This window comes from Chanodichthys erythropterus, chromosome 13 (assembly GCF_024489055.1).
Source record: "Chanodichthys erythropterus isolate Z2021 chromosome 13, ASM2448905v1, whole genome shotgun sequence".
Classification (NCBI taxonomy): domain Eukaryota; kingdom Metazoa; phylum Chordata; class Actinopteri; order Cypriniformes; family Xenocyprididae; genus Chanodichthys; species Chanodichthys erythropterus.
In genome coordinates this window covers 41691571-41718820 of record NC_090233.1, presented here as the reverse complement: position 1 = coordinate 41718820, position 27250 = coordinate 41691571, and the positions used below count along the sequence as shown (strand labels likewise).

The window sequence follows — 27250 nt, the reverse complement described above, 5'->3', positions numbered from 1 at the left end:
GTTATTGGTGTTGTCTGGTGTCTGCCTGTTCACTGTGTGTGTGTGTGTGGCATTCACACCATAGCATACAGGAAGCATGTTATGTTTGGTAGTGATGATGGAGAGGAAGTGAGATCGTGAACATTCACCTACATCTTTCTGGCATGTGACTTAACACCAAACACTCACATAAGGTTTTGAATGAATTGCCGCGATCAAGATCTTGAGATAGTTAAATGTGTCCAGAATTTTTTACTGATAATGTACACTACAGTTCAAAAGTTGTAAATATTATTACAATTTTAAATAACGTTTGTTTTTGATTACATTTTAAAATGTAATTTATTCCTTGTGATGGCAATGCTGAATTGTCAGCATCATTACTGCAGTCTTCAGTGTCACACATGATCCTTCAGAAATAATTCTAATATGATGATTTGGTGCTCAAGAAACATTTCTTATTATCAGTCTTCAAAACAGTTGTGATACTTAATATTTTTGTGGAAAATGTGATAGATTTTGTTCAAGATTCTTCAAATATACATTTTAAAACAACAGCATTTATTTGAAATGGAAAACGTTTATGTGCCCCTACTGAATATATGTATTAATTTCTTTGAAAAAACCTGACCCCTAAACTTTTGGTATGTATGTGTAAAATTAAGCTGTACCAATGCAGTTTCTAAAGGTACTATGGCCTCTTTCTCCAATTTTTCCCACAGAATTTGTGATGGAGATCAGATTTGTGAAGTGAGAACATCTCTAATCCTCTTCTTAGTCTCCATTCTCTCACATGCCCAGCTTTGTGTACAAAATGGACAGGCCATAAAGACTCATATTCCCATTTTTCAATGCATAATGTGTTCTTCTTCTTCTTTTTTGTCCCTTTTCCATATAGGGGACACTCCACAAAGGATGAGATCTGCTCAGTATCCAACCCCTGCGGAATTGGATGCTTATGCTAAAAAGGTTGCCAACAATCCACTCACCATCAAGATCTTCCCCAACAGCGTCAAGGTCCCTCAGAGAAACCACATTCGTCGTACAGTCAACGGACTTGACACCGCTGGCCCCAGATACAGTCCCTACCCTTCCTCTCAGACTACTGCCAAGACCGGTCTCCTTGCCATCGTCAAAGTGCCCCTCGTCAAGGGCATCATCAAGGACTTTGACGGCACACGGGCACGTCTGCACCCAGAGGTGATTATGAATGCCGCCGGCGGCCCTTATGCAGCCACCTCGGCCAGCACTTTAAACCTGCACCACCTGTCGCAGGGTCCTCCCAGAGCGTCCCAGAATCCACAGGGACTTCCTCAGCACCCTCAGAATCTCCAGACTTTGCAGCAACAGCCTGGGCCTCCACACCAAGGACTCGGACACAGACCTTCTTCCTCCATGTCGCAGCAACTCCAGGGCCTTCCGAGGCCTCAGAATCTGTCCCACGCAGCTTCTTTAGGCCACCCTGGCGCCCACCCACCTTCAGCCATCCTTCTTCCTCAGCAGCACCTACAAAACCCCTCTGCAAGCCTGCAGGTGGGTGCTCGGAAGTTACCGGTTGCAGACGCCCCTCCTAACGTGACTGTTTCTACCTCAACCATTCCATTGTCCATGGCCGGAGGGCTCCACCAGGACCGTCAGGCAGACTTAAACAGCATAGTGCATCAGATAAGCCAGTTCTGCCAGGCTAGGGCTCAGGGCGCCAGTGCCACCTCTATGTGTGAAGGGCAGATTGCCAACCCTAGTCCCATTAACCGAAATCTACTCATCAATGCCAGTTCTCGAGTCTCAGTGCATGCAGGAAACCCTAGTGCACTCGCTCCTGGTCTTATGCACCCATCCTGTGCTATTGGACCTCCTGATAAAGTAACTGCTTCTGCGCCGGTGAGTGCAATGCCTCCACATAACATGGCCGCAATGAACCACATGTATCACAGCGATATGAAACAACAGCACCTACAGCATCAAAGCCATCAACTTCAGCGAAATCCCCAGCATCCACAGATGAGGTCCTGGACTCAGCATCAGCTTGCTCACCTTCAGCACATTTCGGAAGGGGGCGGACACCCCTGCAAACCGCAGAGTCGTGACCCTGGCCACCCCTGCAAGGGCATTACCTATCCCCCAGAGATGGGCATGGGGCAGCCTTATGCCATGAAACCCTCCAGCCCCTCGCCGCCACTTGTCAACAACCACAGCAGCAATGCAATGCCCCCAGGCGCGGTAACGCACTACACCAACGGGCAGTACTACCACCAGCCGCCGGTGTGGGGTAGTATTCTTCCCACACCCAACAGTGACAGCTCTGGCTCACAGGACCTCCCAGTGCCCTTCCATGGCACTGGCACGGGCAATACCAACCCCACCCCAGGGATGGACCCCGTGGGAGGAGCGGCCCATTATCGATTAGTAGGGGGTGCCTTAATAGGGCAGACTAATCTGATGCAAACTGCAGATTGCATGGGAGGGGACTTCCAGACGCCCTGCTTCCGAGATCAGAATCTCATCCTGATGGGGAAGATGCACAGGCCACCCCCTATGGGCCGGGTAGTGGTCCCCCCCTCCGAGACGCAAGGCCAGCACCCAGGGTACAGATAAGCTTCAGCCCACAAGCCTCAGACACAGTCTCTCCTCAGTGAAGTCAGCCACACATGTGCGTGTCCTTGACATCTTCTGTTAGTCTTAATAAAATTACATTACGAGAGGAACTAAATGAGCTCAAAGTCTCAAGGATGATTGTCGATAAAAACAAAGAAAAAAAATAAGAATATAAACATGTCTAATGAAGAGCAGTGTTTTGTGTTACTAATCTTGCAAGTGATCAATTTTTTTTTTTTTTTTTACGAGTGCTTTTTGACGCACTAAAGGGAATTTAGTTTAGTTTTTTTTCCCCACTTCAGTCTTGTCTATCTCCTAGTACCCGGATCTCAAGTGCTCCTGGGTTATTTATGAACATCCTTTTTGTGTTAGTGCTTACTTTATTAAAAGTGTCTAGTGAAATAGATCACTTCTAAGCTGAGAGCACCAAGCCTTCTGTGCATTGGACAACCAACTTGCTTTCATTTGAGAGATCTACATTTCAAGCCTGTCTTATAACATCAAGATGGCTGACAGGCTCAGAGCACTTCCCCTCTTCAGCATGACACATTCTTTGTCCTTTCTTTCTTTTTTCAGTGTCTGAACTATGTAGGAAAATGCCAATCACTGGTCCCTTCAGACTGTTCCTAGGTGAAAGCTCTTGTCATGTGTTCCTTTACACCAGGAACCCGTGTTTCTTTATTTTTAGAAATAAAATGGATTTGTTATGGGCTTTATGGATTTATGTGTGAAATGGGAACTGCTTTAAGCTTGTGAAAGGTTGAAACATCACCTCGTTTTGCTGGACACATTGTGACCGACAGGAAACTTAAAAGACATACATGTATCACGCCTCCTTTAGTGATGCAACAAATCAGGTGTCATTTGCATTCTGAGTCACTAATGTGAGTGAAGTTTTGTATAATGATTGTGAAAGCTTCTGACTTTTCTCTGTAAAGCTGTAAAGGCCTCAAGAGAAGAGCTACAGATGTTTTAATGTCAAAGCTGTGCCATTTTCGTTTTACCTAATCATTATTCTCCCTTTATTTCTTAACATATGAGAAACTACTACTTGAATTGTATAGATGAGTTGTGCAGTTTCAGGTGGGTCATATGTGGTATAGCTGTAAGTGGGTTTGCAGGACTAAACATACTACTGAAGGTGGTGTCTGTAGGCTTGTTGCTAATATTATGATGTAGAAACTATGTACCAAATCAAGGGTTTATGATCCTGCTTTTTCTAATTCATCCTTTATAATAACATAAAGTAGGAATTGCTACTGATTCTTTTGTGAAGTGTGCTTGAATTGACCAAATTGATCACTTGCAAGATCATTTGTGGTTAAATTAAGGAGGACTTTTTAAAAGAAAAAAAGTCAAAAAGGTGAAACAGCAGGTGAATTGCTTATTTTATTGTACACTGGCTTATCTACTGTACTGCTGTATCCTTAAAGTGTAATAACGGTGTATGAATGCGGCTGCATATGGATATGGGTTCACAGACTTGGTGTGCATGTGATGAGCGCAGGTGTGTATGGGCATGTGTGTGATGGTGAATGGGGTGTGTGTGTGCTGTGGGTCACTTTGTCTTGACTCACTGTTGGTTTGCCTCCCCTTAACAGCCCTCATGAAGCCTTAAGTATTTGGTCCTTGGACTTTCCTTTGACAACAAGCATGATTATAATAAAGGTATAATGAATTCTGATTTTGAAAAATAGACTATAAAGGAACAGCATTTTTCCTTGTTTATTTTTATTAACTTGAGCTTTTGTTGAATAGAAAAGCAATTCTTTAGAATTACTTTATAATGTAAACGAAGAAATAAAGAATATTTTATCGTCATTATGTTTTATAGCTGTGTGTAGTTCTGGGCTGTAACAAAATCTTTTTATTCCATGTTTCAAAGCTTCAGTTTTGCAATTTGTGCTATTTATAATTCTGAACTAGATTATTTTCTCATTATTTAAATCTTTTTTTTTTTTTTTTTTCTTTTCGTTTTGCAATTGCTGTGAAATGGAGGAAGCTTCTAGAAGCCCTTCTCGTATCTGTCACTCTGTGGCTGTCGAATGAATGCCTGGGAAGAATCTGAAGAGTGCGAGAGTTGTGCTACTCTTTTTTTGTAATATTGTAATAATAAAATAAAGTTCTAATTTATGCTTTCGTATGACTCGGTTTAATTGCCTAAAAGCTGTTCTTTTTTCTTCTTCTATATAGCTCCAGCCTTAAGCTGGTCAGTGGCAGTAATGTTTACTCTTGCAGGTACAGGTAATGCAAACCAACTGAGCATTTGCTGCTGTAACTTCTAAACCGATCCTCACAAATTATGTAGACTGTTGTAGGCCTAAGTTAGTTCTGGTAACAAAGGTCTGCTAATTGTTACACAGACAATATAATGCTAAAAAAAAAGAAAAAAGTTAGCATATCTGTGACTAAATTTTGATTACTCGTTCTTAAACTCAAACGACAAACTTCAAGATGGCTACAGTTTTGCGGAGTCAACTGAATTATATTCAGATTTTATTTGTAACTACTGTTCACAATACAAAATAACATCATTACAAAGTGTATACATTCATTCAACAGTTACTATATTGAGTAAAACTATATTATTTTTTGAGAATACAGGATGTGTGTGAAAAATTCAAGTAAATCATTCTGTTAAAATGTAATGATGATGCCTAGAGAACCTCTTATCCTAAGAGAAAGAGTTCTTTATTCAGGACTGAAAAGTCAACATTTAGACTCTAGAGGAAAAACTGCTCCATGATTACAGCTTGTTTTATATCAAAGGGATACAGCGCCGGAAGTGACGCGCACCTTGCATGTCGTCGCATAATTAAGTCGTCTGGTTCGGATGTAAATTTTAGTTCTATAACAGAGCACAGCAGTACATTGGCGATCTGAGGTCACAGCGTTTTAGCTCTGCAGTGAAATAATGGCAAGATAGCATGACCCTCCATCACTGAACTTTAATGAACAGTGCTCTATTGGTCAGTAAAACAAGTAGGCTAATGGACACTTGTGGACGCTTTCAATTATAGTGGCAATAAGTAATAAACCATGTCTGGACCTTATTAGCATTATCCATTCTCCTGTGATGCTTTTCAGTTGTTGTGCCACGTCAGTCACCAGCAGACACCACAAGAGGGCGATATACACAAACAGTTTTTCACATCAATTCAGCTTAACCTGCAACATCATGTTTTTAATATTTTCGTTATATTACCTGTTAAAAGTGAACGGTATATGCAAATATATAACATAAAATCGATGCACTTAAATGTTCTGAAATAAAATAAGTCTGTAGCCAACATCTTTGTACAGTTTAGCATATTTTAGGTAATTCTAATTACAACCCGAATTCCGGAAAAGTTGGAGTCAAAGTTTTTAAAATTGGAATAAAATAAAAAATAAAATACTTTAAAATCACTGTCAATATTTTACTCACAATAGAACATAGATAACATAACAAATGTTTAAACAATTTTATGCACAAAATGAGCTCATTTCAAATTTGATGCCTGCTACAGGTCGCAAAATAGTTGGGAAGGGGCATGCTTACCATGATGTAGCATCTCCTCTTCTTTTCAAAACAGTTTGAAGACGTCTGGGCATCGAGGTTATCAGTTTCTGGAGTTTTGGTGTTTGTTTTGGTGTAGGGGAGCATATGTTGCTCTAAAACTTTTATATACCTTTCAGCATTCATAGTGCCTTCCAAAACATGCAAACTGCCCATACCCTCAGTGATGCTGGCTTTTGAACCGAAAGCTGATAACACGCTGGAAGGTCTCCCTCCACTTTATCCTGGAGGACACTGTATCCGTGATTTCAAACAAGAATGTCAAATTTGGACTCGTCTGATCATATAACACTTTTCCACTTTGAATCAATCCATTTTAAATGAGCCTTGGCCCACAAGACACGGTGGCGCTTCTGGACCATGATCACATATGGCTTCCTTTTAACATGATAGAGCTTTAGTTGGCATCTGCAGATGGCACGGCGGATTGTGTTTACCGACAGTGGTTTCTGGAAGTATTCTTGGGCCCATTTAGTAATGTCATTGACACAATCATGCCAATGAGTGATGCAGTGTCATCTGAGGGCCCGAATAACACAGGCATCCAATAAAGGTCTTCGGCCTTGTCCCTTACACACAAAGATTTCTCCAGTTTCTCTGAATCTTTTGATGATGTTATGCACTGTAGATGATGAGATTTGCAAAGCCTTTGCAATTTGACGTTGAAGAAGATAGTTCTTTTTATGCTCTCTTTCACAGATTGGAGAGCCTCTGCCCATCTTTGCTTCTGAGAGACTCTGCCTCTCTAAGACATCCCTTTTATAGCTAATCATGTTACAGACCTGATATCAATTAACTTAATTAGTTGCTAGATGTTCTCCCACCTGAATATTTTCAAAATTTCTTGCTTTTTCAGCCATTTGTTGCCCCTGTGCCAACTTTTTTGAGACCTGTAGCAGGCCTCAAATTTGAAATGAGCTCATTTAGTGGATAAAAGTGTAAAATTTCTCAGTTTAAACATTTATGTCATCTATCTTTATTGTGAATAAAATATAACATGTGATTTGAAACTGTTTGTTTTCATTTTATTCAAATATAAAAAAACATTGTTAATATGCAGTGCATTTTCATGTCACCAATATGTGCCTCGATTCTTTCATCTCGCATATTTTGTTGCATTCTGGTATATAGACACATTTTAAAGGCTGGAGAGACATGAAATGTTATTTTTGGGTATTGTAAATTAGGCTATTTTGGGTGCTTTTATGTTTACACTTTTAAAAGTTAATGTTATGTATATAATTCTAATATTTTAAATATGGAGATAGTATTAGTTTAATTTTATCAAAAATAAGTGAACATTGGGTAGTATATTACATGGTGGCAATGGTCTCCATGATCAACTTCGGCTTGTGTGATGCTTTTGGGAAACAGCCCTGTTTTGATCAAACTAAAACTACATACTTTTATAAAAATGCTTCCTTAAATTACAACACATGCATATTCATTTAAAAAAAAAAAAAAAAAAAAAAAAACATTTACAGGATTACAAAGATATGATGCATAAAAGGAATGACCACCCTTGAGGTGAATAAGTTCTCTAAATGAACCACAGTCAAGTTTTATCCAGTCATAAAATATAATTATTCTTTCACCAGTTGTAATGAAAGGTAATTGCAAAACAGATTGCAATAGATAATATAAAAGCATCAGACTGAGCTAGAGGCCTCAGCTAGAGGACTCAGCTCCTGTACATCTCTGCGCTGTGGTCTCTGTGTCCAGCGCTTACTGAATGTTTGCAGGAGTCCACGCTGACTGGGCTCTGTAACAAATACAAAGGATATTATGTAGGATTAAAATAACACACACATACACACATATTTGTTTAACATTGACTACCTCTCTGAGGTTTAGTTGGGGAAGGTAAACTCGTGCATTTCCCAGGATCCTCATTAATTATACCCATGTTTCTGTTCCATTGGTTCCAGTTGACTTCCTCCACACTGAAAGAAAGATTGTTTATTGTTCATCTGTTTACTTGTAAACACAGAGGGTAACAGGGTAAGTGTGCATTATAATGTTGCATGCTAATATCATCTTAAAAAAAAGATGATATTAGATGATATTATTGCTACGAAAAGCAAAGGCAGACTTTTTTATCACAATTATTAAAAATTGTCATGGAAACTCAAAAGCGACTTGGGATCAGATTAATAAATTAACAGGTAAAACTTCTTCTAGTAATAATTCAATACAGCTTTTGCAGGATCCATCTGCTGTGGTACAGACACTAAATGAGTATTTTGTTGATTCTGTGGATACCATAGCTAAAAGTTTCCCTGTGAAATATAACAACTTACCTGTCATTAATTCAGATTTGTTAATTGAGCCCCCACTATATCCAAAATCTGTATCTATATCCAATGTGGAAAAGGCAATTATAGAGCTTAAGTCTTCAAGAGCAAAAGATGTGTATGGGATGGATACACTTATGCTAAAACAAATAGGTCAGTCAATTAAGGGTCCATTGACACATATCATCAATATGTCACTAGATCAAGGGAAATTTCCTGAGTCATGGAAAATTGCTAGTGTCATTCCTATATTTAAAGGTGGCAACTCCCTTCTTACATCTAATTACCAACCGATTAGCATTTTGCCAACAGTATCTAAAGTTTTTGAAAAATTGGTTGCTAAACAAATCATCAATCATCTTAATTGCAGTTCTTTCCTTTGCACTCAATGCGGTTTGGATTTAGGGCTTATCATTCTACAGACACAGCAACATGTTATTTTCTGGAAAAGGTTAAATCAAATATAGACAAAGGAGGGATAGTGGGAGGAATATTTTTAGATCTTTGTAAAGCATTCGTCAACCATTCAGTTTTACTGCACAAACTTCATGCATTTAATTTTTCTTCAAAATATATTAGTCTTATTAACTCATATCTTTTATCTCGTTCACAAAGTGTAAGAATTGACCAATATAATTCTACCCCCTTACTATTATCAACTGGTGTTCCACAGGGTTCAATTTTAGGTCCAATTCTTTTTAGTTTACATATTAACGAGTTACCATCATTGTGTAAGAACTGTGACACTTTGATGTATGCAGACGACACAGTTATTTTGGCCTAAGGAAAATCTGCAGAGGAAGTTGCCTCTAAACTAACTGAGGCCATGTCATTGATTTCAGTCTGGCTTGAACAATCCTGTCTGCAATTGAATATATCTAAAACAGTTACCATGTTTTTTTCTAAAAACAATATAAATATAGAACCTGAAATTTTTATATCTGGAGAAAGGTTACAGGTCATCACAGAATATAAATATTTAGGATTATATATAGATTCAAATCTCAATTTCAAAACTCACATCAAAAAAGTTAGTAATAGGATTAAGTTCAGTTTAGCAAATTTCAGATTCATTAGAGATTTCATGTCAACAGAAGCTGCTAAATTATATTTCTTTTCCATGATTTTATCCCACATAACATATTGCTTAATAAGCTGGTCCAATACTCACTCTACAACAATAAAACCATTGGAAAGATTATACAAACAAGCATTAAAAATACTGGATAAAAAACCATACCACTACCACCACTGTAGTATTCTGAGGAAATATCAGTTACTTACTTGGGATAATCTAATTAAATTTAAAAACATTTGTTTAATTTATAAAATTAGATATGGCTTAGCACCTCCTCCACTATGTGATTTTATACATTTTAGATCCAGTGAGGTTAGGGTAACTAGAGGGGCAGTGAGGGAAGACTGCATCATACCCTGGAGAAAAACAGCTTTTGGTCAGGCCGTCTTCTCCGTAAGAGCAGTTCAGCAATGGAACACAGTGCCGGCAACCATTAGAGTCTTTGTCATTCTTTTCATTCAAAAAGAATGCAAAAAAATGGCTTGTAGAGAGCCAAACTTGTGGTCACTAATGCTTTTATGCGTGTATTTAAATATTATATCATTTTTATATGAATTGTATTTATTAACCATAATGTGTTGTAAAAATGTTTTTTTTTTTTTTTTTTTTAAATCGTTTAAATCTGGCTGGGGGACTACCGATGAAAATTAGCACTTTTGAGCTAACTCGGGTACATTTACATTGTTTTAATGTTTATTAATGTACATTGTCCCCCTTCAAATAAATAAATAAATAAATAAAGAAAGAAAGAAAGAAAGAAAGAAAGAAAGAAAGAAAGAAAGAAAGAAAGAAAGAAAGAAAGAAAGAAAGAAAAGAAAAGAAAATCTTTTTATAATGTATTATCCATTTTCACATAAGAGACGAATGCAAACTTCAGATCTTGTGGAAGCCACCAGGATCACCTGAAGCACCAGCGTCGATCAGGCTCTTCTTGCCCTCCGCCCAGGTTCTTCTCTTCCCCTGAGCGCAGCTTTGTCTTCAGACAATGGGGAAGTATCCACTCCATGTCCAAGGTGGTGATTGCACGCTGTGAATAACAATCATATTTACTGCCTAATTGAGCAACTAAAATGGCAAACCATTACATAACTTATGAAAAAGGCCATGTTGCCCAGAGTTTTCAGTGTATGTGTGTCGAAATATAGTGTAGAAATGGGTAGACCTTTTGATTTTACCTGTAGTTTCCAGATGCTAGTGCTTTCTATGGACATCCGGTCCACACTTTGATTCATCAGAGCGATCAGCATGTTCAGCATCAGAATATATGTCATCACTATATACAGAATCAACAGCACATAGAAGACCTCCTTATATTTATAATGATCAGTGAACTCCAGATCTCCCATGCCAATCGTAAACTTGAACAACTCCAGAGTGGTGAAGTAGATGTTCCTGAATGTGGGCTTCTTGCAGGCTTCATTTTCATTATCAGGATCTAAAAATTTAGCCCTTCGGTTTTGCTTTTCGGTTTCGATAGATTTCTCATCAAGGAGAGTTACCAAGGCTGTCGAGTAAGAAACAAATCATTAACGCACACTAAATTTCTTAAGATTTTTAACCAATGCTGCATTTATTTGATCAAAATTCAGAATAAACAATAATATTGTGAAATATTATTACAATTTCAAATAACTTTTTATGTTTTCTATTTTTTTATATAATTTTAAAAATTTATTCACATGATCCATCAGAAATCATTCTTATATGCTTAACATATCTTATTATCAATATTGAAAACAGTTGTGCTGCTTAATATTTTTCTGAAAATGATTATGTTGCAAGTTTGTTGTGTTGTGATAAATATTAAATTAATTGTAATAAAAGAATATAAAAGAATCATGTGCATTCATAAATGTTTGCAAAATAGGAAGATACCTGCAGAGAAGCCAATGAGGAAGACCATGTACACAACAAGGAATCGACGAATTTCTCCAAGAATCATCTGACAATAATTAAAGAGTGTACGAGTGTGTTACGCACAGGAAGTAATGCTGTGGGTCCTGCCTCAACTGTAAGGACTAGTCCACACTACAAGAAGGCTTTAAATGTGTTTCATAGTATCTTTCTAGTGCTACAAAAACCATACTTTACTAATACCTACTCTGAAGGCCAGAGTGAAGGATGATGGATAAGAGACATAAATATCCCTCACCTTTTGTATCATAATACTGTAGATTCCCATATTTTTGGACCCTCTGGAGAAGTAGAGTAGGTTTACCCAGCTCAAGGCAAGACTCAGCACTAGAAAGGCCAGATGTTCATCCTGATCAAAACAGCGGAGTACAGCACTCACCAAGAGGAGTAAAGCCTGCAGAAAACTAATGCGACAAAAAGCCAGAGTAAACACTGTATGCACTTAAATGATTGCAGATTCTGTAGTAAAAATTAGTTTGGTGCAGCTGTGTTATGTGCATATACAGGTCCTGATCATATAATTAGAATATCATCAAAAAGTTGATTTATTTCACTAATTCCATTCAAAAAGTGAAACTTGTATTTTATATTCATTCATTACACACAGACTGATATATTTCAAATGTTTATTTCTTTTAATTTTGATGATTATAACTGACAACTAAGGAAAACCCCAAATTCAGTATCTCAGAAAATTAGAATATTGTGAAAAGGTTCAATATTGAAGACACCTGGTGCCACACTCTAACAAGCTAATTAACTCAAAACACCTGCGAAGGCCTTTAAATGGTCTCTCAGTCTAGTTATGTAGGCTACACAATCATGGGGAAGACTGCTGACTTGACAGTTGTCCAAAAGACGACCATTGACACCTTGCACAAGGAGGGCAAGACACAAAAGGTCATTGCAAAAGAGGCTGGCTGTTCATAGAGCTCTGTGTCCAAACACATTAATAGAGAGGCAAAGGGAAGGAAAAGATGTGGTTGAAAAAAAGTGTACAAGCAATAGGGATAACCGCACCCTGGAGAGGTTCGTGAAACAAAACCCATTCAAAAATGTGGGGGAGATTCACAAAGAGTGGACTGCAGCTGGAGTCAGTGCTTCAAGAACCACTACGCACAGACGTATGCAAGACATGGGTTTCAGCTGTCGCATTCCTTGTGTCAAGCCACTCTTGGACAACAGACAGCGTCAGAAGCGTCTCGCCTGGGCTAAAGACAAAAAGGACTGGACTGCTGCTGAGTGGTCCAAAGTTATGTTCTCTGATGAAAGTAAATTTTGCATTTCCTTTGGTCCCTGGAGGAAGAGAGGAGAGGCACACAATCCCAGTTGCTTGAGGTCCAGTGTAAAGTTTCCACAGTCAGTGATGGTTTGGGGTGCCATGTCATCTGCTGGTGTTGGTCCACTGTGTTTTCTGAGGTCCAAGGTCAACGCAGCCGTATACCAGGAAGTTTTAGAGCACTTCATGCTTCCTGCTGCTGACCAACATTATGGAGATGCAGATTTCATTTTCCAACAGGACTTGGCACCTGCACACAGTGCCAAAGCTACCAGTACCTGGTTTAAGGACCATGGTATCCCTGTTCTTAATTGGCCAGCAAACTCACCTGACCTTAACCCCATAGAAAATCTATGGGGTATTGTGAAGAGGAAGATGCGATATGCCAGACCCAACAATGCAGAAGAGCTGAAGGCCACTATCAGAGCAACCTGGGCTCTCATAACACCTGAGCAGTGCCACAGACTGATCGACTCCATGCCATGCTGCATTGCTGCAGTAATTCAGGCAAAAGGAGCCCCAACTAAGTATTGAGTGCTGTACATGCTCATACTTTTCATGTTCATACTTTTCAGTTGGTCAAGATTTCTAAAAATCCTTTCTTTGTATTAGTCTTAAGTAATATTCTAATTTTCTGAGATACTGAATTTGGGATTTTCCTTAGTTGTCAGTTATAATCATCAAAATGAAAAGAAATAAACATTTGAAATATATCAGTCTGTGTGTAATGAATTAATATAATATACAACTTTCACTTTTTGAATGGAATTAGTGAAATAAATCAACTTTTTGATGATATTCTAATTATATGACCAGCACCTGTATAGTATATAAACAGTGATTTCAAAAACTTAACTTGTGATAAGTCAAAATTGTTGGCAAATAATGTAATTTCAAGCATACTGATCTGTATTGGGAAATGAATAATACTGAAACAAAACAAGAGAGTGAAGGGACTCACAAAAGCTGATCGGTATATCCATCTATGACCAGGGACTGAAATCTCGGACGCTTCCTTATCATATCTATTAACTTTAAAGACAAGGGAATTCAGTTATTTCTCTGAAATAATTAAAGTTAAACATGAATTTATTTTAAGACAACAGCATATATTCAACAGATACATACTCCTCTAATGAAGAAGTATAGGGCTCCAATGAGAGTTATGATCTGTCCTGTCAGAAGCAGGTAGCCTTTAATATCTTCTCTATAATGAAATGGAGGCTTCACTGACTGAAAGAAAAGAGTGGGGATGAAACATGGCATTAAATAGTGAAACATTTACAGTCAGCATGCACAATGACACATTCAAAACAGTAGTTTGAATCAGACACTGAACTGGAAAAGTTCAGCGTCTGATTCAGGTCAGTGTGCATATTTTCCAGAAAATAATTTTCTGTGAGTGTACTAAATGTCATGTCATTCCATGCTGCAGCAGGAACTCCAAAACTCTCATGTGTCTTTTGGAGTTCCCACCTCCAGACTGTACCTACTTGGTTGTTACTGTTGTTCTTCTCCTTCCCTTCTTCACGGTGATAAGCTACAGCAGTGAAGATGAAAAGGTAGATAATGTAAACGATAAAGTTGAACATGAACATCTGTTTTGCAAATCTATCCCACTTCTCTTCAAGTAGTCTGTTAACAGGCTCAATATGGAGCATCTCGAGGCGATTCTGAAAAGAGATTAAATAAACATGTTTCTTCCAACAGCATTTATCGGAATACATATACAAAAACATCCCAGTTAACAAAAATATGTTTTAAGAATGTTTAGCTAAGGTTCCCTTTAAAGGGGTAGTTCACCAAAACTGAAAATTCTGTCATCATTTACTCACCATCAAGTTGTTTCAAACCTGAGTGTGAGTAAATTATGACAGAATAATATAAATTTTTAAAAAAACCCTATAAATTCACTGTAAACCACAGCTTCACAGGGATTATTGCTTTTATAAAACGGTTACCACACAATACAAATATTAAAGCCAAAAATATGTATCAATGCAAATTTCATGAAGTAAAATCATTAAAAGTCTTCCTTCTGCTGGAACAAAAATAGTCCCTGACCATGAACAGCAACAGAAGTTGCATTTATTACACCATAGGTGGCGGCAAAGATTTTATGAACGAGTCACGCAGTCGCAAAGACTTTTATATTGAAACTTGTTCTGAACACAGAACAAGACGCAAATGCTTTGACTAGCGCTATCTGTGTCCATAGGGCATGGGAAAACACATTAAAGCAGAACTAAGTAACTTTTTTTACCTTCATAAAAAGTTTTCCAAGTCCTTACGATGGTTAATTGACTTGTAGTGGTGTATTTGAGACGAGCACTAACCCCCTCTGGCACGTCTACGCCAGAATACAGCACTTGCAAGTTGAGCTGCATCGACCCCACACAATCTCGCCTCATGTTCACGTTCACGCGAGAGTGACAAAATGCTTTACAGTAATTCAAAAACAATGTATATTATGACTTTATAAGACAATTTCGAAAATTACCCACCTCCATCGAGTGTACTGTATTTGCAAATTACCCACCTCCTCTTTCTTGTACTGTATTTGTAAAACTACTGCGCTGGTGAGCGTTGTAGTCATTATTGTAGTCCAGAGCTACGCTTGGAGTATTTACGACAGTGTGATTCACTGAAGGAAACTGTAGGGGGAGCTTCGCAAATCTTACTGAGTTCCGCTTTAAATGTTAAAAGAACAAGATGGTTGGATTCCACAACTGGTAAAATAAAACATATACAAGACAATACATATTTACTGTTTACATTTATCTGAGGTAACGTAATTAGCCTACTTTATTGAGTATTTCCATTTTATGCAACTTTACACATTTATTAATAGTAAATTAATACATTTAAGATCATCATGTTTGCAGCGAACAATATATTTTAAACCTAGTGGAGTAATAATAATAATATCTAGGTCTGAATTGAAATATAATGTACATTTTAATGGATCACGCTACAAACATAATGATCTTATGATGCATTGCTGTGTCCGTTATTGCATAATTCCCATTTTTGGACACTTTTACTTTAACGGACATTAGATAACACTGCAAAATCAAGTGTTATATATTTATTGTCCAATATTCCCAATTTTTCTGATGCATGTAATTCGTTTGATTTCATATGTTGGTATTAACTCAGTGTTTATAAGCCTTTTAAAGAATTTTAACCCAAACTGACTGGGTTTCTAGAGAGCAAAAGGTTTTGTGAAAAAAGTGGAAGACTTAAACACAAAGTGTGTAAAATAAACTGTTAAAAAGGATTGGATTTGATGATCACTAGTGATAGTATTTTATTCTGTTGTCATCATTCATGTTGGATTTCAGCTTTAATGTACTTTTTTTTGTAACAAAGCAGCTGATAATGCCACTGATAGTGGACTGCCAAGTCGCTTTCACCCCAAAATATTGGAAACGCAGGGCTGCTGCTGGGCGCCGGTGTTGCAATGGAGCATTCTATTGAGAGTCGCTTTTTGTAAGTGTATATTATTTGAAATCAAAATTGACCTTATTTATTTTGTTAGCTCAAATTGCTAGTTTTGTGGTGAACAATTCATCTGTGCAAGTCGATCCACACAAAAAAATTGTTTGGCTTCGTAATATTTGATCAAAATCTGAAAATGCCCCTCCCCTCTGCAACGGTGCCCCTTCTCTATTGACATCAGTTTGACGGCTTGGGTTTAAATCACTTAAACCACTCCCCACTATGGCAAGCCGTTTTAATATTTAACAGCTAGACTGGATATGTGTTGCGGATATCTGTATTTCAGTTTTGCCTCGTCAAAAAGAACATTTCGGATATCCGCAACTACATTCTTCCTATCCATAATTGTCATTTCAGATATCCACAAAGACATTCTTCCTAGGACAAATGACATCACTTTTGCCATTCATTTGTATGGGGTTCATCATTACAGATATCTACAATTCAGTTGCAGATATCCACTATGTGAATTACGGATATCTGTAACTGAATTGTAGATATCTGTAATTCCAGTTTGAGATATCTACAATTTGATTCTGACTAGTCATAACTCCAGCTCAAGATATCTTTAATTCAACTCAATTATAGATATCTACATGTTCCTTTTCAGATATCTCAAATTAAGTTTTGACTAGGCAAAATGACGTTATAGATATCTGTAACTGGAATTATGACTAGTCAAAATGGCGTTCTAGATATCTCAAACTGGAGTTAGGGATAGTCATAATTTAATTGTAGATATCTATTATCAAGTTATAGATAATGAAATGAATTTTGATTAGAGATATCTGAAATTTGAGATATTTGTAACTTTCATTCCGCCTAGTTAAAATGTAATTGTAGATATCTTGAATTAGAGTTTTGACTAGGCGAAATGACGTTGCAGATATCTTTATGCAAATCAGACCCGCATCGCACTTTTAATCGGGAGCAGAGCATGTTGTTGTTCTAATCATTCAAATCGCACCTGTTAACTTGTAATTAGCACTGATTAGCACCATGCCACTAGTCATAATGACGTTTGAGATATATTTAACTTTCATTCTGCCTAGGCAAAACTGAATTACGGATATCTGCAATTTTCATTTAAGATGTGTGACGAGTTGAATGTCGTTTTCAATGACGTCATTGCAGATATCTGTAATTCAGTTTTGCCTAGTCAAAACTGCATTACAGATATCTCTATCTGTAGATTCGACTAGTCACAATTACGTTACAGATATCTTGAATGACAATTCCAACTATCCAAAATGTAATTACGACTAGTCAGAAAGACGTTGGTGATATATACAACGTTAATTCCGGATAGTCAAACTTAACTTTTAAATGTTAAAACGGCTTTCCATACACCCCTCCGACTGTTAGTCTGCTATGAGCGAGAAATGGAGAGGAAGAGCACTAAAGTAAAACTCTGCCCTCTATTCAATATTCCGTTTCACCTGGAAATACGTCACAGCACTGGAGAAAAGTGGTTTGCAACTTCCGGTTCACGCGGACTTTAACAACGGCTTCGGATGCGTCTCGACCAATCAGAATCAAAGGTCGGAACTATCCGTTTCATAAATGTTATTTTGGAACGTTTTCTTATCGTTCAAAACGACAAATAGACAAATTTGAACAAGCATTTTATTCAGTGGCGGCTGGTGCAAAAAATATTTGGGGGCGGCACCAAAAAAAAAAAAAAAAAAGTAGAAATGCAGGAATGAATAGGCAATTTAACAAGTGATATAAAAATGTATCTATCTAAAACAATTCAGTATTTAAAGCATGCCATAGGGCTGAGATCTACAAAAAAATATCTGTATTTAGATCCTGCCCAATATTGTCCTAGAAACAATGTTCATATTGAAGGCTATAAAAACAAACATGTAACTGTGTAGTATATGCTATAAATCATGTGCAAAAAAGGGGTCAAATCACATTAGGCCTAGGCTACATTCTAAAATTGTACCTTTACAATCTAAAAACAAAATGTTTTTTGAAGCAGAAATTAAATACACTAAACTAAAAATGAAAATAAATAAAAACAAAAGAACAGACTAATAATTATTATTATTTTGATTACCCTACAATAGTCACTTTACACAGTTACCACTTAGTTGTAGGTTCGAAATTCTCCATATGACATAATTATGTTCGCCAACAAAAACACATGTTCAACAAATATTTTGAGCAAAATGTATTTTACTCAGATTGAAGTTGAACTCCGTCTGTTCGGCGCGCGGCGGCACTCGTTCACGGAAGTTTGTGCTTGCTGAAGCTCGTCCACGCCTGACTGCAAAATGGAAATATTTTCTCGACCTTCTAACTTTTACAGATGGAGAATATGTCTGTGAAATGTACATTTTGCACTGAGGAAATTATTAAATGTCACTTCAGCTTAAAAGATTATTAATAGAGGTGTGTTTGTTTCCACCAATTGCTGCACAAGTTAAGGTTACGTATGATGATGAAAGCACGTTAGTGCGAGCCCTCCCGGAACCCATAGAGATTGCATTGCAGTCGATTGCAGTGCCCATAGACACTGCAGTTCGAAAAAAAAAGTTCTTTGAATGGAAATCTATGGGAGCAGTCGGGGCAAATCCCAAATGTCGGCCAGACTGAAATGCCCAAAAAGAGGCGGTACTCCACAGAGCGTGACTCGACGTTGATTGAACTATATCCAGAGGCAAAACAAACAGCCTAGCAGTGACAGCCATAGACATATAATAAACATGTCTATGGTATCTCTGTGGTTGAATGTGATTGAAAAATCCGTCCCTTTCTCACTTTGGTGGTGTGTCGCCCTATTGCCCTAATGAAGAAACCGCCCCTGATTTTATTAATGTTACTAGAAGAAAAAAACATGTTTATAACTATGAGAAAACCTTGACAGAATGTTAGCCAACATTCTGAGAACATTTCCTATTAGCTGGGATTTTGCTTCAGTAAAGTATAGTAAAAATCCTATTATGCATTTTAGATTCTAGAATTAATCAGTATCAAATGAACAGCATGTAGTCTTACGGGAATCTCACTGCCATAAACGACTATCTCCAGTGCGGAGTTCTTCTCGTAGGTGTCGATGGAAGCGAGGTCATACAGAGACGAGCACACGGGTCCGTAGGCCCACTCGGTGATCTTCCGTGACAGATGCCTGCAACCCTTAAACTCCCGCTGCACGATGTGCTTAAACAGCTAGATAACAAATGAAAGATTACATCTGAATGATTTCATCAAACATGCTCTTTTAAACCTATGCTAATTACATATATCTTCAAACTTGTTTTATTTAGTCACTTTTCAGTCTTAGCAATGCACTTATTTTAGTAATCAGCCATGCCAGCAGCAACATAATACAGAAAGCTAAAATACAGAACAAAGTGCTGACTGTCACTGTAGACTGCATGACTGTGAATCAGTCTGGTGTCTGATTTAATGCCCAATGCTGAAGGGAAATAGTGTCTCATCTCAAATCACATGAGGACTAGTCATCTTTACTAAAACAGGAACATCCGAAAACAGAACTAACACTTACTGGGCACCCTGCTTCAAAACCAATCACTACTTCAAATAAATCCTGCTATTTTGAACTTGTTCATATTCTGTGACATTCAAGAATCAGTAAACAACAGAGGGAAAAAGGTTTACCCCCAGTTTTCCTGTTTTGGCGGCTAGTTGGATTGGTGTGAGTCCCTCGTTATTTTCGATTTCCTCCAGTTTGATCTTGGGGTGAAGTTGGTCAGCTTTGATTAAGATGTGGTCATATATGGCAATGACAAACTCTGTGTTTTCAGGACTGTTATCAGCTATGGATACTAGTGCGTGAAGCACCATGTTTCCATGAGAGTCCCTCTCCCTGACATCCACCGCCTGGTAAGGGTTGTCCATAAGGAAGTCCACAATGTCTGGCTGATTAGTGCAAGCGGCCAGCGACAAGGGCAACTCACCTGTTCACAAAGGGTGTAAAAGATACAGGTAAGCCCAGGTACTGACAAAATGGGTCAATAACATTGGGAACATTATGTAGAAGCTGAAAATTGACATTTTAGCATTTCTACTGAATAAACTGTTGTCAGATCAGTCCCGCAAAAGTTCAACCTTATCCTTAGACCTACCAAAATAGAAGCACATTTCTTGATTGGGTTGAAAGAATTTCCCACAGGCCTTAGCATGGACATCAGCCCCTTTCTTAACCAGCATCTGTACAAATTTTGCACTCCTCCTTTCAATTGCAACATGGAGTGCTGTCTGACCTGCCAAAGAGATCAGTCGATAACATTGCAAAATGGAGGGTTACATAAGATCAACATTCTGTTGATTTATAAAAAATGTGGCAACATTTTAGCTAATATAAAACCAGATCTAATAATAATTATGCTAATAATAACATTATATAAAATTAAGCTATAACCCTGACCTTTGTAGTTACTGTCTGTGTAAGCAGCGTTGACAAGACTTTTTAAATCTCCCAGTTTCTCTGCAATGTCCAGCAGATGTTCAATAGTGTCATTCTCGCCTTGCCGCAAATTTAAAAGCGCTTTCAGCAGGGCTGTCTTTCCATTGGACTTATCTGAAGACCAGAAAAAAAATTATTCTTTATTAAAATCATCAGTTATCAGTCAAGAATTCATATTACTCTTCTGTGTATTCTTTGTACACTACCATTCTAATGTTTGGGATCAGTAAGATTTTTTTCTTATTTTTTTGTAAAGAAATGTATGTTTATTCAACAAGGATGGATTAAATTGATCCAAAGTGACAATAAAGGCATTTTCTGAGCGTTCTATTCATCAAAGAATCCAGAAGAAAATGTTACACAGTTTCCATGAAAATATTAAGCAGCACAGCGGTTTTCAATATTGATAATAAGAAGAAATGTTTCTTAAAGGGATAGTTCACCCAAAAATGAAAATTATCTCATGATTTACTTACCCTCAAGCCATCCGGTCATCCACCGGAAGTTAGTTATTTGAATTTATAAAGTTTAAATATGGATATTTTTCTTACAAAAACGCATCCTTTCAAAAGGCCCTTATTAACCCTCTGGAGCCGTATGCATTACTTTGTTTATGGATGGATGCATTTTTTTGTTTGTTTATTTTAAAACATGGCCGCCCCGCCATTCACAACCATTATTAACCTTGGAGGACTAAGGATCATTTTAAATATATCTCTGATTGTGTTCATCTGAAACAAGATAGTCATATACACCTAAGGATGTCTTGAGGGTGAGTAAATATTGGAATAATTTTCATTTTTGGGTGAACTATCCCTTTAAGCACCAATTCAGTATATTAAAATGATTCTGAAGAATCATGTGACACTGAAGACTGGAGTAATGGCTAATAATAAATGCAACCTCGGTGAACATAAGACACTTCTTTCAAAAATCTTACCGACCCCATACTTTTCAACAGTAGTGTATTTTTTCTTGAAAACAATTACATTGAGAGTCGGTGAGGCGTTTCATGTTTTTGTGCAGGTACTGATGTAAACCCTGCAGTTTTGACACCTCGCCACTGGACACGGCTTCAAACAGCCTCTTGATGGTAAACCTCTCACTGCTGTCCTGCTGATCTGGCTCCTCTTTTACTTTTCTGATCCCCCTGTATGCAGAATGTGTCTGTTAAAGTTACAATTTCTCATATTATATTTGTTATACAGTCCAATGTGGTTTAATATAATGAGCTCCATTTACCTGTCAAAGTGTAGGTTAAATTTAATTGCTCTTGAGGGTTCCTCTATGTCATCCAGATAGTTAGAATCCATGGGCCTCTTGTCTTTTGTGGCTCCTTTCTTCATTTGTTTGGCCTTTGACCTCTCCTCCTCTGTCTGGTCATCCGTCTCCAGAGTGAAAGATGAGGTGCTGCTCTCTTTTGATTTACTCATAGTGATGCCTTCTTAGTCTCACAGCAGAAGCTGTAAACTGGATAAAAGTGATATAATTTGCAGATACAGGACATTAAGTTCCAATTTCATACATATAAGACCTAGGAAATGTGAGCCATGACTGGTGATGTTGGTAGTTCACAAAATGATGCTTCTTGTTACCAATCAAATTACTATAATGATTTTTGATATAATGTGAGTTGCTTCTGTAAGAGTATAGAAGCTACTTGAGTGTCATAATAGATCTCAGTGCGTCTTCTTGTTATAACAACCATTAAAAGAGGAATGAGTCACAAATGATCCAAATGGAAACTCTGTGACAGGAAGTCAAAGGAAATGCAGAACTACTGCTGCTGTTATATATGGCTCGAGTTTGTGCCTCTCGTCGCTACATTAACACATGTAAGCTATTCGTTTGGGCTGTTGTCGGGAGACCCCAGACAATAAAATATGATTTTGTGACAAAATAATGTTTTTTGTTTTGAACAAATGTAATTTTACTTATTTTATTATGTTTTTACTCTACATTTGTGCAGTTTTAGGGGAATTTATGGCATGTTTTAAATTTATATAAATACATTAATAAATATTTTTAAATAGTTTTTTTTTTTCAAAATAACAAATAAGATTTGTACTTAAGTGTGCGTGCATTATTCTCCATCTTGGATGTGTCATGGTGTCACCACTTTTTGTGTTGATTGTGCATTTTGGCTGATTTTATTTGATAAATTATAATATAGCAATTTTATAGTTTCACTAATTTATTCCTCAGAGTGTGTGAGTGTGAGTGAAAGAGAACATGATCATTTAGCATTGTGGATCTTTTAAGTGTTGCCACTTCATTTTTATCTATATGTGTTCTGCGTTGTTTCTGAATTTGAGGATGAATTTTATCCATTTTCTAAGCAGCCTAGATGTGACTTTTTTTCAGACTAACATAAAACCAGATACAGTGCACTCCACAAATATTGGCACCCTTAGTAAGGCGGCTGTGAAAATAAATCTGCATTATTTATCCTTTTGATCTTAAATTAAAAAAAAAAAAATCACAAAATTATAATCTTTCATTTAAGTAAAATAATTGAAATTGGGGGGAAAATCTCATTATGAAATAAATGTTTTTCTCTAGTTCATGTTGACCAATGTCCTTTTCCCAACATAACAGCTATGAGTCTTCTTCTATAATGCCTGATGAGTTTGGACAAGAGATCAGAGATCATTCCTTCATACAGAATCTCTCCAGATCCTTCAGATTCCCAGCTCCTTCAGATTCCCAGCTCCATGTTGGTGCTTCTTCTCTTCAGTTCACTCCACTCATTTTCTTTAGGGTTCAGGTCAGGGCACTGGGACAGCCATGGCAGAAGCTTCATTTTGTACTCAGTGACACATTTTTGTGTTGGTTTTGATGTTTGTTTTGGATTATTCTCCTAATGGAAGATCCAACCACAGCCCATTATAAGATTTCTAGCAGAAACGGTCAGGTTTTGATTTTTATCTGTTGGTATTTGACAGAATCCATGATACCATGTATCTGAACAAGATGTCCAGGACCTCCAGCAGAAAAATAGGCCCACAACATTAAAGATCCAGCAGTATATTTAACTGTGGACATGGGGTACTTTTCATCCATGCGTGCACCATGTGCACCAAACCCATCTGGTGGGTTTGCTGCCAAAAAACTATTTTTTTAGTTTCATCTGACCATAGAAGCCGGTCCTGCTTGAAGTCCCAGTCGTGTCTGACAAGTGAATATGCTGGAGTTTTTGTATGAGTGAGGAGGATTGTTCTTGAAACCCTCCCAAACAACTTGTGGGGATGTAGGAGCAGGTTGGTGATTTTTTTTGGCTTTCTGACCCCGAGACTCAACTAATTTCTGCAGTTCTCCAGCTGTGATCCTTGGAGAGTCTTTGCCCACTCAAACTTTCCTCCTCACTTCACATTAGGACGATTTAGACACATGCCCTCTTCCAGGCAGATTTGTAACATCTTTAGTTGATTGAAACGTCTTAATTATTGCCCCAATGGTGGAAATGGGGATTTTCAATGCTTTAGCTTTTTTCTTACAGCCACTTTGTACTTTGTGAAGCTCAACAATATTTTGCTGCACATCAGAACTATATTCTTTGGTTTTACTCATTGTGATGAATGATTAAGGGAATTTGGCCTTTGTGTTTACACATGTTTGTACTCCTGTGGAACAGGAAGTCATGGCTGGACAATTTCATGTTCATGATCGCCCTGGTGTGAAAAAATGGGAATATGAATTGGTATATACTTCAGAGATATTTTACTCATAAGAATTTTTAGAGGCGCCAATAATTGTGGCCAACGTGTATTGGAGAAAAACATTTATTTCATAATGTTCGTTTCCCCGCACTTTCAATTGTTTTACTTTGATGAAAGGTTTGAATTTTGTGAATTTTTTGAATGAAAGATCAAAAGGATAAACAATGCGGATTTATTTTCACAGCCGCCTTTGCTCATATTTGCTAAGGGTGCCAATATTTGTGGAGGGCACTGTATCATTCGTTTTTTCTTTGTTTTGTTTTTTTGGTAGACCTAGAAAGTGTTGACAGCATTAGGACATCTCGTGCCATTTGGATCAAGGGAACTTTTTTTTTTTTTTTTTTTCAGCAAATGTCATTTGGGGTCAAAAAGACTCCAAATAAGAAATTAAATAAGAATTCTTCATAAAAAAACAGACAAAATAAACGTGGATGTGTCATAATAATGCAGCCATGATCATAAGAGCATCTAAATACATGCCTAGGCCATATGCCTACATAACTCATCTGGATCTGTGGTTATCTTGGGTACACAACAAATCCATTCTTCATCAAAATAAAATGTGGATTCATTTTCAGGTCAAAAAATAGATTTTCAAAGATACAAAAGTAAGCAGGTTCAGTTTATATGTGCAAGTGGAGATTTCTAATAGACCTTTGCTAACTGAATTATTGATATCTCTTCATGCTGTTACATGCTATATGATCCCATCCAGGGAATGGGCCATGATTATCCCATCATGGTAAACTTTCCCAGAGATTACATAGAAATGCAGTTCTGACAGAATGCAGTGTCTAATGCATTGGATATTTTGCGTTTTAGAATATTATAACTTAGCGTCTCTGTAAATGGCTTCATATAGCATTACATTCTCTAAATGGCAGCATTAGGAAATGTAATCCTGCATTAAAAACTCCATTACACTAGCTTCGGGTAACCATGGTTTTAAAGCCCTTGATTTTGTAAGGAAAAAATATCCATAGAAACAAGTTACTATCATCTCTGTTTTGACCGGGTTCCTGAGCATTCATGTGATCTATCTTGTGACATTTTACCACACATCTCTCACAAAGCTGGTTTTGTATTTAAAAGACAGTTCATTTTTACATGAATCAATTTCTTTAAAGATAAGACCACAGATTTTGCTTTTATAGGCCAATGTGACAGTCTAATATCAGCAATTATGCTTGGATGCTATTTCAGTGATTGTTCTTTCTTAGGAGACCAATCAAATTACAATTAATTTATAAAATGAGTCTATTAACAGTTAGCGCTGTGAGAACAAGAGCGAACCGATCAACTGAGCACCAAAAGAGGAAGGGGACGAAAACAATTCAAGGGGACAGAAACTCTGTGGCAGGAAGTTACCGTATCGAAGGAAATGCAAAATTAGTTTCACTAGTTATATATAAATGATCTGAGCATACTTGTATCTCACTTGCACATTAAACAAGAACTCAAATTGTTAAAATATTTAGGGAGATGAAATTCATGAGAGCATCCAATCACTGCTCCTCATTTAGGGCATTTAAACTATAAACACAAAATATAACCATAAAATAGACCTCTGAGATATGAAATATTCTATAGATTTGACAAAAAAGAGTTTAATAATGCATATCACAATGAAGAAAGGGTGTCTAAGATGCTAAATATTATTTAAATCATGAACCGAGTTGATCATTTTCAGTCTGCATGTGCTGGACTACTCTATGGGTGAGGCAGCACACAGCGTCTAACAGATATTTGATGGACAAATTATATCACTTGATGTTGTTTTATGCTAGATGAGGACCTAATATGCAATTGCAGGATGCTGGATAGTCTTACTTACTAGAATATTATAACATGGCCTCTCTGTAAATTGATTCAGATAACATTACAGCAGAAACAGTACATAAGACAGACACCATCTTTAGATTATCTCACAAATAACATTACAAGATTCAGCATGTTTTAGGTTGAGCAAAAACACAGTCAAACATGATGCAGATTTAAAATATGCAAATGTGAAAAGACAAAAATTAAAACTGATCTGCAGAAATATGCACTAGATCTCACAAGGACTTACAAAAAAGACATTTGGCAGTGAAAATCAACTTTAAAAGTTCTTTTAATATTTTACTACATGTATTTTAATGCTGCATTCAATTATGGCAAACCATAAAGTATCAAACATTTGTACTCACCAATCAATTTTGTTCTTCTAGTCTGTTAGATGAAGTGTGCCGTCCTATGTTAAACTGAGCTGGTTAGAGGTATGATTCCTTGAACACAATGACTATGATAGTGATGGCTTGTTCTCTTAGTTTCATAAAGGAAGAGGGCAAGATGTTTTGATGTTGCTGAGAGCCTTACAGAAAGGCGTGTTGTATTGATTTTTAAAGTGTGTTGTTATGTATGTTTTGCCATGTCCACGCCTCCTAGCTCATTTATAACCATCCAGTCCGACTTATGTACCACACAATGCACTAAAAACCATCAAGCTCCTACATAAAATGCTTCACTTGCATCTAGCAACACTATATTCTACTATATATCTTAACTAATCAATTGTTCATAAATATTATCAAAAAAAGTACCTCTCTGAGCAGCGCATGTTTGGTTAGGAGCAAGTCATCTGCACTTGTCTGCTGAGATATTTCTCTTGAGCAATTTCATTTTCTTAACGTGTATGGTTTCCTGTATGACACTGGTACAGTAACATGGTTTGGCGCATATATCACGTGAACAAAATGAAACCTTAGCATGATGTTGATTCTTAATGGTAAAGAATTTGCTCCTCTTCTTTATGTTATTTGAAGAAACAAACAGAAACTTCAGTTACAGCCATATGCGGAACATGTAAGATACTGCATAAACTCAATTATAACAAAAGATTTGGAATAAAAACA

At 37.2% G+C, this 27250-nt stretch overlaps 2 protein-coding genes across 5 annotated transcripts in view; one reads left to right on the top strand and one right to left on the bottom strand.

Moving 5' to 3' along the window:
- Nucleotides 1-4658, top strand: part of fam222ba (family with sequence similarity 222 member Ba) — a 64912-nt gene extending 60254 nt beyond the window's left edge. For 3 of the 4 annotated variants that reach the window (XM_067408316.1, XM_067408317.1, XM_067408318.1), the window contains exon 3: nt 878-4658. In XM_067408316.1, coding sequence (XP_067264417.1) covers nt 878-2574 — 1697 coding nt within the window. In that variant the 3' untranslated portion in view covers nt 2575-4658. The remainder of the gene's footprint in view (nt 1-877) is intronic. The other variant, XM_067408315.1, reaches the window with a different exon arrangement.
- A 375-nt stretch (nt 4659-5033) lies between these two features.
- Nucleotides 5034-26973, bottom strand: trpv1 (transient receptor potential cation channel, subfamily V, member 1). The gene is made up of 16 exons (XM_067408314.1): nt 26546-26973; nt 21880-22107; nt 21627-21787; nt 20599-20751; nt 20297-20434; nt 19830-20128; nt 19206-19376; nt 14192-14371; nt 13827-13931; nt 13660-13730; nt 11658-11823; nt 11381-11447; nt 10681-11009; nt 10408-10532; nt 7973-8076; nt 5034-7895 (listed from the first exon to the last, which is right to left on the bottom strand). Exons 2-16 carry the CDS (start codon nt 22068-22070, stop codon nt 7783-7785), a joined length of 2373 nt encoding a protein of 790 aa, XP_067264415.1. The 5' UTR covers nt 22071-22107; nt 26546-26973; the 3' UTR covers nt 5034-7782.
- Between the last annotated feature and the right edge of the window lie 277 nt (nt 26974-27250).

Bases quoted from the DNA above. Each gene is read 5' to 3' on its own strand.
- trpv1 (XM_067408314.1), bottom strand. From the start codon at position 22,070: ATGAGTAAATCAAAAGAGAGCAGCACCTCATCTTTCACTCTGGAGACG. The intron at 13,731-13,826 runs GTATGTATCTGT...TTGTCTTTAAAG, and splicing joins TATACTTCTTCATTAGAGGA to TTAATAGATATGATAAGGAA. The intron at 7,896-7,972 runs GTAGTCAATGTT...TATTTGTTACAG, and splicing joins CCCAACTAAACCTCAGAGAG to AGCCCAGTCAGCGTGGACTC.